This window comes from Mustela nigripes, chromosome 11 (genome assembly GCF_022355385.1).
Source record: "Mustela nigripes isolate SB6536 chromosome 11, MUSNIG.SB6536, whole genome shotgun sequence".
NCBI classification, from domain to species: Eukaryota; Metazoa; Chordata; class Mammalia; order Carnivora; family Mustelidae; genus Mustela; species Mustela nigripes.
Window position 1 is genome coordinate 26914400 of NC_081567.1, and position 12264 is coordinate 26926663.

A 12264-nucleotide genomic window follows, 5' to 3' on the forward strand; every position below is an offset into this window, starting at 1 on the left:
TCCTCACCAACACCGTGTATCAGGTGATTGTTGTGTGAGCTGTTGGTGAGGACTTGAAGTAAAACATTAGAGCAGTGCCTGTCATCTACAGAGTGGCAAATCATGTAATTACATGATTACCAATACGAATCTATCAATCACACTATTATATGCCTCTTTCTCTGAGTTCCTCATTGGCATATCCATGAGTGCTTTTCTCTGAGGAGCTCAAACGTTTTACCTATGGAATTTGGTAAATCCTTATAAATCTTTTCAGATGTTGGCCAGCAATTCAAGCTCTGTGGGGTTTACAGAATAGGGAAGTGTGACAGAATAGGACCTTTCTAAGTTTACAGAACAGAGCTGTGTTCCACAAGGTCAGAATTAATCTCCTTTGGAATGCGAATGGACTCCTCTAGGTTACAATGGCTTTCAAATTATTTTTTTCCACTGCTACCCTTTGAGAAATACACCAAGAATCACAACGCACATTCATACCCAAAACAGAAGTTTCAAAAACATCCCCAATACTTATTTGTTTTCTATTTGTTCTATTCCATTTCGCTGAAAATAGTTTCACTGGGAGCCACTGATATATAGATTTCAAAACCTACTAGGGGTTAAGACTAGCAGTTTAAAGGTCATGGTTCTAGGATCTAGGTCACAGGTATTGGTCTTCCTGGCAATGGAAGGAATCACAGAACCCCACACTCCGCTTTGGGTAGATTATTCCCATTTTCTTCTTCATTCCCTTGGGCTGGTAGAGATTATTTGTTCCTCAATTATTCACAAGTAACTTTTGGACTCCTGAGGTTCTCTACCCATCATTAAGGGCCAGCGGAAGAGAACAGGCTTTGAAAGAGCAAGAGGCCTGGATTCAAATCTCACCTGCACCCTTTGCTAGTGATCTCAGTTAAGGCTCATCAGTCATCAAAGACTCCGTTTCCTCTTCTATGAACTGGAGTCATCACAGAGAAATCAATGAGCCAGCGTGGGTAAAGCTAATCAGCACAGCGTCGGGATCCGAGTAAGTCCCTAATACAGTGGTTCTCAAGGTGTGACCCCCCAGACCAGCAGCACCAGCATTCCTGGAGAACTTGTTAGAAAAGCAGCAGTGAGGGGACGCCTGGGTGGCCCAGTGGGTTAAGCTGCTGCTTGCAGCTCAGGTCATGATCCCAGCATTCTGGGATCGAGTCCCGCCTCGAGCAAGGAGTCCCGCCTCGAGCAAGGAGTCCCGCCTCGAGCTCCTTGCTTGGCAGGGAGCCTGTTCCTCTCTCTGCCTCTGCCTGCTCGCGCGCTAGCTCTCTCCCTCTCTCTTTGACAAATAAATACATGAAATCTTTAAAAGAAAAGCAGTTCTGGGATCTCACCCCGGATTGACTAAATCAGAAACCCCAGCGGTGGCGCCCCGCGATCTGTTTTAGCAAGTCTTCCAGGTGATACTGAGACAGCTCAAGTTTGAGAACTACAGGCTTAATACACGGTAACCATTGACAATTAGTTCCTGAGGCTGCAGAGCGAGCACCGGGCAGGAAGGATTAATAAAGTTAAGCACTAAAGTACCTACAGCACCCACTGAAGAGGGTTCTAACCGGCCTCAATCCCGGTTCCTCCCCCCTCCTCCCTGAGCACCTACAGAGCTCCCTGATTGGTCAAGTCCCTCCTGATAGTCACCAGTCACCCAACCCGGGAGAGCGAAAACTGAACGGGGCGGTTCCGAGAGCTGCAAGGGCGGCGCGCCTATTGGCTATAGGTCACGCCGCTTAGCGGGGCGGAACTGCGCGTGCGCACAGACGAGGCGCGACCCTGAGGACGGTTGAAAGATGGCGACTGTCGCCGAGTTGAAGGCCGGTGAGTGGCAGTGGAAAGCTGGCCGAGTGAGAGGCGTCTGGCCATCCTGTGAAAAGGATGGAACGAGCGGGACACAGAGTCAGCCTCTTTAGGGTCGTTCTGCGGCGTCAGGGCTCGCAGAGAGTCTGGCTGGTGTGGCCGCCGATGCGTCCGGGCCCTGCTTGAGGGAAGCGGTCGCACAGGGGCCGTTCAGTTTTGGAACCAGCTTCGAGCCGGAAGAGGAGCGGCAGGACCCTTAGGTTCCCGAGAGGACTATAGGCCTGCACGTTGGGCCTCTGGCGCGTTTGTCGGACCCCGCTCGAGCCGAGGCTTTGGGCCGCAGCTTTCCTTTGGGACCGAGGGGAACAGTGTCCGTATCCGTTATTGGGGTTAGATGCAACTCCTAAGCTGTTTGCTTCCTTGTCTCACGGGATCCTTATTAACAACCTTTGGGGTAGGACCCGATCTCCATTGGGAGAATCGGGAGGTAGAAAGTTTCCTGGCTTGGCCGTTCTCCTCTGTTTTTCACCAAATTCCACGAAGGTGCGAGTCCTCATCGTACGGGTAACGGGTTTGTGCACCGGTGGTGTGGACGCAGATATCCAGGCAAATAATAGTAATTATAGTTATAAGTGGCATAGCCTTTTTTTTTTTTTTAAGATTTTATTTATTTATCAGAGAGAGAGAGACGGGGAGAGAGCAAGCACAGGCAGACAGAATGACAGGCAGCAGGCAGAGGGAGAAGCAGGCTCCCTGCTGAGCAAGGAGCCCGATGTGGGACTGGACCCCAGGACGCTGGGATCATGACCCTAGCCGAAGGCAGCTGCTTAACCCACTGAGCCACCCAGGCGCCCCTGGCATAGCCTTTAATGTCAGACACAGCCCAGCCCCTGTGCCACCTAGTAGTCTAGGGACAACCTTATGCCCGTTTCATGGATGGGGAAATTGAGGTGCATAGAGGTGACACAACTCGCCCAAAGTAACTTAGCTGGAAGGAGGAGTGCGTGAGAACCTGGCTAGGCTGCACCGAACTCCATCCAGGTCTCACTCCCTGCGTGATGCTGCTGCCTGTTTAATAAAACCAGTTCCCGTTCTCGGGGACCTTGCGCTCCCAATCAGAAATTGTTAAAGATCTGGCAGGGAAATCAGAAATTGTTAAAAGATCTGGCAGGGAGGGGCTGGATCTCTTTGAGAATAGGATTCAGTAAGCATTGCTACAAAATGTGTATGTGGGGCACTGGGCTGATGAGCAGTCAGGGGGAAAAAAAAAAAAGCATTCTTTTCTCCACAACAACAGATTTTTCAGGTGAATTTGAGCACCGTGTCTGCATGAACTACCTAACACGTGTAATACTGCGTCAGCTTCAGAGGATTTAGAGATACTTTGGGATATGAGGCCAGGTGAAGAACTTTTTCGAAGAAGGGGTTACGGTACAGAGTTTTAAGCATAATCAAAGGAAAGGGCAAAGTGGTATGGAACCTGAAAAAATGTAACTGGGCATGAAGAATGTCCTTCGTAGGGGCGCTTGGGTGGCTCAGTCGTTGAGCGACTGCCTTCAGCTCAGGTTATGAACCCAGGGTCTTGGGATTGAGTTCCACATCGGGCTCCCTGCTGGGTGGCAAGCCTTCTCCCTCTCTACTTCCCCTGCTTGTGTTTCCTCTTGCTGTCTCTCTCTCTGTGTCAAATAAATAAATAACTTAGGGGCGCTTGGGTGGCTCAGTGGGTTAAGCCTCTGCCTTCTGCTGGGGTCCTGATCCCAGGGTGGTGGGATGGAGCCCCGCCTCAGGCTCTCTGCTCAGCGGGGAGCCTGCTTCCTCCTCTCTCTCTGCCTGCCTCTCTGCCCACTTGTGATCTCTCTGTCCAATAAATAAATAAAATCTTATAAATAAATAAATTTTAAAAAAAAGAAGGTCCTACGTAGGGGTGTCTAGGTGGTTCAGTCATTGGTCATCTGCTTTCAGCTCACGTTCTGATCCAGAGTTCTGGGATCATTGGCTCCCTGCTCCATGGGAAGCCGGCTTCTCCCTCTTCCACTCCCTCATTCCTTCTCTCTATGTGTGTCTCTCTGTCAAAAAAAAAAAAAAAAAGAATGTCCTACGCAGGTGTGTCCCTTTGTTTTGTTTTGCATTCCCAGTTCTGAATATGGTTTGTGTTCAGCAAAACTCAGTGAAAATGTATATCCCACCTCAATTATCTTAACTACGCTGTATAGCCGTTTACTCCCCAGCCCGCTTAGGGGAATTGGGGAGGATCAGAGGGGGAAAGACCATCTTGAGTAGGCTCCATGGGCACTATGGAGCCTAGTGCTTGCTGGATCTCTCATCACCCTGAGATGTTAGGAGCCAAAATCAGGAGTCAGTCTTTTTAACCCATTGAGCCACCCAGGTATCCCTGGGCTCTTACCTTATTAAAACATTTCACATTTTCCACCTCACTTGGTTTTGCTTCTGAGAGGTAGAACTCATGTTGGAGAGGGGAGCTGAGGCATGATGAGCTGGTGATGAGACAGGATAGGCTTCTTAACTCCTGCTTCATTAATTGTCATTTCTCTGCGGAGTTTGAGGCTGTGCTGTGTGCAAATTCAGTAATTGGGACAGGATCCTGGCCTGCAAAAAAAATCTCTTCCATTTAATTTCCAAAGATGGAGTTAGAGAACCGGGGTTTGGTTATTATCCCAAGAATATGATAAGGCTGAACCTTCCTTTTATGGACCTGTTACAACGTCTGATTGGTAACTGTACTCGCGCACCTGTCAAAAAGGTTGGGGGGATGATTTAAAAACAAGGGGCAAGAAAGGTTAAAAGTTTAGTCTACTAAGTCATACCTCTGTAATCCTATCACCCAGGTTTTTGTTGTTGTAAAGTTTATTTTATTTATTTATTTATTTGACAGAGAGAGAGAGAGATCACAAATAGGCAGAGAGACAGAGAGAGAGAGAGATGAGGAGAAGCAGGCTCCCTGCTGAGCAGAGTCCCATGTGGGACTCGATCCCAGGCCCCTGGGATCATGACCTGAGCCGAAGGCAGAGGCTTAACCCACTGAGCCACCCAGGCGCCCCTGTTGTTGTAAAGTTTAAAGGGATTTTTTGTTTATGCCTACTTGGGTAAGCTCCTTGGGCTCCGTGCATGAATTTTTTCTTTATTTTGGTGTACTTATTTGGTGCCTTTGGCAGGATGCAGTACAATATTAAACTATGTTTATTACATCAGTAGTATACAACACTATTACTTTAATGCTCCCAGGTAGCATTTATGGAGCTCTTACTATGTTCTAGGCACCGTGGGTGAGATGTGTTGATTGGGTTATTTAGCCATTAGGGACAATGTGAAAAAAGGAGGTTCCATACCACTGCATGGAATGATGCCAGTTCAGCTCTATGCCCCTCACTGTCCACACTAGTATTTTTAGTTAAATCTCATTATCACAAACTGATACTGTAATACAACCTTTGCTCATCAAGAGGAAGTTAGATTACATTCAGTGTATATATCCCTGATTCTTCAAGATGGCAGTGATAGAGCCACGTGTTAGATTTCTATCTAGGCTTACAGTTTCAAAATCCTACTGGTTTTGTTTTGTTTTTTAGAAAGTTATCTCATAAGTGTCTTTAAAAAATAAACAACACCCAAAGAAACACCTTTTTGTTCAGAATGGGCCATTCCCCAAAGGTTTTTGGTATCAGAAGTTTTATTAAAAGATAACACATTCCTTCCTTTCATGGGATGTACTTGTTGTCTTTAATCATTTTTCTAGACTGGAGGGTTTTAGTTACACAGTCCTGTCTGCAGTGATAAACGCTCTTGAAAATATAGGAGACAGGGTAGATTCAGGCCCCAGTAAGCCTAGTGTAATTCTGTGCTCCCTTTTCCTCCCTCACTGACGATGCCTACCAAACTATAGCTTCCCACAGTGATGATGCTGGAAAGATAAACTTGAATTTGCTTAACTGTATTAAAATAGCAAGTCATTGCAACTTGAGAACTTTATTTTTTATTACAAACATGATGCTAATCAGATAACTTGCATTCAGCTCATTGTTTAAATCAAAGCAATGGCTATGAGGCCATTTACTTTTTTTTAATTTAATTTAATTTATTTATTTGACAGAGATCACAGCAGGCAGAGAAGCAGGCAGAGGGTGGGGGAGGCAGGCTCCCTACTGCGCAGAGAGCCCGATGCTGGGGCTCAGTCCCAGGGTCCTAAGATCATGACCTGAGCGGAAGGCAGAAGCTTAACCCACTGAGCCACCCAGGCACCCACTGCCATTTACCTTTTAAACATATTTCTTCAAAGTATGCCTGAAAGTGACCAAATTTAATCTAATTGAAGCATTAATGTTTTATGTTTAACAGTTTTAAAGGACACGTTGGAGAAAAGGGGGGTATTAGGGCATTTAAAAGCAAGGATCCGAGCTGAAGTTTTCAATGCCCTAGATGATGAAAGCGAACCCCGACCGTCATTGTCTCATGAAAACCTTCTAATTAATGAACTAATTCGGGAGTATCTGGAATTCAACAAGTATAAGTACACAGCATCTGTCCTCATATCAGGTAAGAGATTGTTATTATTACTTGCCTGAAACAAAGTCTGCTTTTTCCCTTCCCTCACTTCTCAGAAAATACTGAGGCTGAAAATCTAATTCCGTTACCGCCCAGAGTTGTCCAGGTGACTGGAACATAAAAATCTCCTGGTCTCCTTTCATAGTTTGAATACTTTCTCATGGGGCTTATTGTATTGTAGAAAATAAGTACCTGAACCCTTAAACTAGGTGTGTGCTTGGAAAAATCATCTGTATTTTCTGATACTAAGGATAAAAAGTTGTTTTTGTTTCCTGCCAGGTTTTTTCTGTGTAGATGCTTTAAAAATACAGTTTCAGAGGCTCAGTCAGTTAAGCATGTGACTCTTTTTTTTTTTTTTTTTTTAGATTTTATTTATTTATTTGACAGAGAGAGATCACAAGTAGGCAGAGAGGCAGGCAGAGAGAGAGAGGAGGAAGCAGGCTCCCTGCTGAGCAGAGAGCCCGATGTGGGACTCGATCCCAGGACCCTGAGATCATGACCTGAGCCGAAGGCAGCGGCTCAACCCACTGAGCCACCCAGGCGCCCAAGCATGTGACTCTTGATCTCTTGCTCTCTTGTCAGGTCTTGATCTCAGGGCCATGGGTTTGAGCCCTATGTTGGGCTCTGCACTTAGCCTGGATCCTACTTAAAAAGCATTGGGAAGATAAACTCCAAACTCACTGTAATGTTAGGAGGGAGAGAACTGGTGTTGGGGGAGGAGGTGGGCAGTTAAAGAGACATTTATCTCTTATATTTTATTTCTGAAGAGAAAGTAAATAACTTTCTTGATAAGGAATGCACATTAATCAAGATAGACTTTCCTCTGGGCTGGGGGAGAGAAATGGGATTGGAAGGATTGCTTTGTTTAAGGTTTCTTTTCTTTCTTTCTTTCTTTCTTTCTTTTTTTTTTTTTTAATTTTAAAGAGTTTATTTATTTGTCAGAGAGAGAGAGAGTGCGCACAAGCAGGCAGAGTGGCAGGCAGAGTGGCAGGCAGAGGCAGAGAGAGAAGCAAGGCTCCCTGCCGAGCAAGGAGCCTGATGCGGGACTTGATTCCAGGACCCCAGAATCATGACTGGAGCCGAAGGCAGCAGCTTAACCGACTGAGCCACCCAGGCGTCCCACTTTAAGACTATTTCATTCCTCATCCAAAGGGGTGAAAAAAAAAATAGAGAGACCATAAAGTAGATTTTGGAAGAGAGAATGAATTCTTTGTGATGTTGGACCTTTTCCACTTAATAGATTTTTAAATTAACATTCTGTATCTTTTATTTAATGTTAAGCACATATCTTAACTGAATGAAGACTGGTAAGTTTTAGTGGTTTAAGGATCTTCAGTATCAGCCTCCGCTTTCCTCAGTTTGTTATAGCTGGCTATATAATACTGTTAACACTCAGAAATGAAGAAAATTTATGAAAATATAATGAATTAGGTCTTGGACCTGGGCTTCCCTAGAATGAGATATAGTCACATTTGTCAAGTTTCCTGTTAAATGTCTTGGCTTTTTTTTTTTTTTTTTTTTTTTAAATAGCTGAGGTGTAATAGCTGAGGTGTAAAGGCACCCAGGGTCGCCTGGGTGGCTTAGCAGTTAAGCATCTGCCTTCGGTACAGGTCACAGTCCCAGGGCCCTGGGATCACGCCCCGCGTCAGGCTCCCTGCTTGGTGGCGAGAAGGCTGCTTCTCCTGGCTTGTGTTCCTTCTCTCACTCTGTCTCTCTCCGTCAATTAAATAAAATCTTTAAAACAAAACAAAAACCCAACAAGACAAAAACCTTTTTCAGTATGCAGTTCTATGGATTTTACCAAATACGTATAGTTGTGTAACTGCCACCACACAATCACTATAGAGAATATTTTTATCACCTCAGAACATTCTCTGTGCCCTGTTGTAGTCAACTTCTTCACCTACCCCAGCCCCTAGCAACCGCTGATCTGTTTTTTTCTGTACCTATCATTTGCCTTTTCCAGAATGTCATATAAATGAGCCCATTCAGGATGTAGCCTTTTGAGTGCACTTCCTTTTGCTTAGCATAACGTATTTCAGATTCAGCTGTGTTGGGTTTTTTCCCCCTGAATAGCATTCCTTTGTATGTCTGTGCCGATTTCTCTATTATCAGTTGATGGCCAGTTGTGTGTAGTTTTTTGGCAGTTACCAGTCAAGTGGCCATTAACATTCACCACAAGTTTTTGTGTGCAGGTAAGCTTTCTTGGGTAAAGAGCTAAGAGTGGGATTGCAGGTTATGAAATACATGCTTACCTTTCTAAGAAATGGCTCAGCTATTTTCCAAAGTGGTTGCTCTCCTACTAGCAAAGCAAATATAAGAGTATCCAGTTGCCCTGTATCCTTGCCAGCGCTTCATGTTTGGGTAATTTTACTTTCAGAATTATTACCACCAAGTGGATATTGTTACTGTCCTGTGTTTAATTTGTAGGCTTCAAAAAAAGACTTCTGAAGTCTGGTATGTTCCCAACCAAAAATTGGGGGATTTAAAAAATGAATTTATGTTAAACTCTGTTAAGTTATACATATTACAAAATGATATTTTGAAAATCATAAAGTCAAGTACAGTTGGCTCTGCCTTGGTGCGTGCCATCATCGTTCTTCCAAAATTGGAAAAGTCTGTGTACCTGGTAAGTAGTTCGTATGTGCGTTTTAGATGAATAAAGACTCATGATTTTTCCTCTAGAATCTGGTCAACCTGTAGTTCCATTGGACAGACAGTTTCTCATCCGGGAACTAAATGCATTTGAAGAATCAAAGGATAACACAATGTAAGAAGTTTTTTTTTTTAATGAAGTTTTTAAAGATAAAAACTTAAAAATAAGTTTTTAGATATTTAAAAACTTAAAAATAAGTTTTTAGATATTGTTGTATTGGGAGTCATAATCACATAGTAGTGGTTTTGTTTCATTTTAATTGAGCAGGTATTTATTTGGTTTGAGTATGTGTCTAACACTGTACCAAATCCAAAGTGTGTAGCAACAAACAGGATAAGGCCTCTGTTCTCTGGAACTAAAATTCCTGTGGTTTCAGGGGACTGAGCATCTGTCTCACTAAGGGTCATTCTTCTTGGCTTCTTGATGCATACCTTTTTTTCTTCTGAGGGTTTGCTCTCAGTTGTTTTCTTCCTCACGATGGACTCTTCCTCCTCATTGTTTCCTTCGCTTCAGCACAGGAGTATACTCAGATCTCCAAAAATACCGTTCAACTCGTTTGTACCACTGAGCTTCGTGACAACCAGCCCCTGCTTTCATGTTGTTATGCTCCCCTCTTTGCCTTCTCTGCATATTGAATTCTTCCTTTACCATTTGTGCTGAAACTATGCTCTTGAAAACAAGTGTGACTGCTTTCTAGTAGTTTCTTAATTCTGTTCCTACCTCAAAGTTGCTTAAACTTTTTCCGGAGGATCCCTGAATGGCCAAAAAAATTGCACCCAGGAGGCTCAAAGCAGCAGCCCCTCCTCCACCCCCAGGCACAAATTTCTTTGAAGTCTTAAGTTTTCTTTCTTTCTTTTTTTGTTAACATTTTATTTATTTGACAGACAGAGATCACAAGTAGGCAGAGAGGCAGGCAGAGAGGAGGAAGCAGGCTCCCTGCTGAGCAGAGAGCCCGATGTGGGACTCGATCCCAGGACCCTGAGATCATGACCTGACCCGAAAGCAGAGGCTTTAACCCACTGAGCCACCCAGGCGCCCCTTATGTTTCCTTTCTAAAAATTTCTTGTTTTTTTTTTTTTTGTTGTTGTTGTTTCTGCTTCATGGTATAATTGTTTTACCGTAAAAATGTTATAAATGACGTACCACTTAAATTGAACTCTCCCACAAATCTTTGTACAATTAATGTTCCAGTATCATATGCCACTTTTATCCTGTATTTGGTCCCAAGTCCCTGGCATCAAGAGTGGGTGTATATCTGTATTTCCAATCGGAGAAGCTCAGTTTTACTTGAGTTTCTGTAGCATTTTGTAATAGTGACTCTTCTCCCTTAAAACACTTTTTGTCATTTGTCTTTTATGAACCTTTACTGTCTAGGTTTTTCTATCCGTAACAGTGTTCTCAGTTTCTTCATTGTTCCTTCAGGGTTCTTTTAAATCGTGAGTACTCTCCCACGTTTTGTCCTTAATAAAATTTTTCTTCCTGTCCCCTTGCCCACTTTCCTAAGTATGCTTGAGTCTTTAATGATGCCTCTATGTTCGTAACTCTGCTTTAAATCTGACAGATCAAAAAAGAAAAAAATCTGACAGATCCCGCAAATTACAGAGCCCCATTTCTGCTGGCATCTCAAACACAGTGTGTCCAAAAATTAAATGGGTTATTTTCACCTTCTTAAACGCCCTTGTAGGTTCCTCATATAGCCATTCGGGTCTTAAACTCCGAGTCCATGTACTTTTCTGGCTACTTCCCCTCTCTCTATCAATCAGTTACACTGCGGTTCCGTCACTTCTGCCTGGGCCCTGTTCAGAAGCCATCTGTCGGGGCACCTGGGTGGCTCAGTGGGTTAAAGCCTCTGCCTTTGGCTCCGGTCATGATCTCAGGGTCCTGGGATCGAGTCCCACATTGGGCTCTCTGCTCAGCGGGGAGCCTGCTTCCCCCTAGCTCTGCCTGCCTCTCTGCCTATTTGTGATCTCTTTCTCTCTCTGTGAAATAAATACATAAAATCTTAAAAAAAAAAAAGAAGCCATCTGTCTGCTTTCTCTGTCTCTGGTCACTTTCTTTCCCAACTTACCTTCATATTGCCAACAATTGGCTATCTTAAAGGCAGTTACTGCTTTGTTTAAAACATTTTCATTGTAGGGCTGCCTGGGCGGGTTAGGTGGTTAAGCCTCTGACTCTTAGTGTCAGCGGAGGTCTTGAGTTCAAGGCCCCTGTTGAGCTCCACATCCACAAAAACCACAAAACAAACATCTCCATTGTAAAGTTTTCAGATTTTTAAAAAGTAATGCAGATTGTGTATTTGAAATTTGCTAAGAGAGTTCTTATCTATGAAAGTGTCACACACAAAGTAAATGGGTGAGGTGATGGGTGTGTTACTTAACTTCATAAGGGGAATTCCTTTGCTGTGTGTGTGTGTGTGTGTGTGTGTATCAAATCATCATGCTGTACCCTTTAAATACCATACAGTTTTATTTCTCAATTATACCGCAATAAAGAGGTGGGGGGTAATATAACAAGTAAAACAAATACTAGATTTATGTGCCGGTGTGAACATAAAGTGGCTCTCCATAATAAACTGATATTTTTCAGCAAAACTGAAAAAATTCTTTTTTCGCACAAAGTAGGATAAAGTCTAGAATAGCCTTAGTTAGGTCAAGCCATGCCACCAAATGAAATTTGTGCCAAACTTATGACGAAAACTAGTTTTCAGAGTTTTTGTGTTTCACCATTGCAAATAAGGTATGGTAAGGCTGAACTTAAAAAAAAAAAAAAAAAATTCTGGGACACCTGGGTGCTCAGTTGGTTGAGCGGCTCCCTTTGGCTCGGGTCATGATCCCAGCGTCCTGGGATCAAGTCCCACATCGGGCTCCTTGCTCAGTGGGGCACCTGCCTCTCCCTCTGCCTTTGCCTGCCGCTCTGTCTGCCTGTGCTTGCTCTCGCTCTGACAAATAAATAAATAAAATCCTTAAGAAAAAAATTCTTTTTGTAAACTTTTATTTAGAAACATCCTAATGTCCATGAATTTGTAGATTTAATATGCTAGCTACATCTTTTGTAATAACATCTAAAAAATCTTAAAATTTTAAATTTTAAAAACTTCATTGATGTTAATTTAAGAACAAAATTGTTTAAACTTAAAAATCTTAAACCAGTCAGCTCTTTCGGAAACATGGGTTTTAAAATTAAACAGAGGGTGCCTGGGTGGCTCAGTGGGTTAAAGCCTCTGCCTTCGGCTCAGGTCA

General features: G+C 43.6%; 1 protein-coding gene across 2 annotated transcripts in view; it reads left to right on the forward strand.

Annotated features, from left to right (window-relative positions):
- The first annotated feature begins 1745 nt into the window (after positions 1-1745).
- Positions 1746-12264, forward strand: part of CEP20 (centrosomal protein 20) — a 19337-nt gene continuing 8818 nt past the window's right edge. For both annotated transcript variants that reach the window (XM_059415251.1, XM_059415252.1), the window contains exons 1-3: positions 1746-1830; positions 6163-6360; positions 9055-9139. In XM_059415251.1, the coding sequence (XP_059271234.1) occupies positions 1803-1830; positions 6163-6360; positions 9055-9139 (311 nt within the window). In that variant the 5' untranslated portion in view covers positions 1746-1802. The remainder of the gene's footprint in view (positions 1831-6162; positions 6361-9054; positions 9140-12264) is intronic.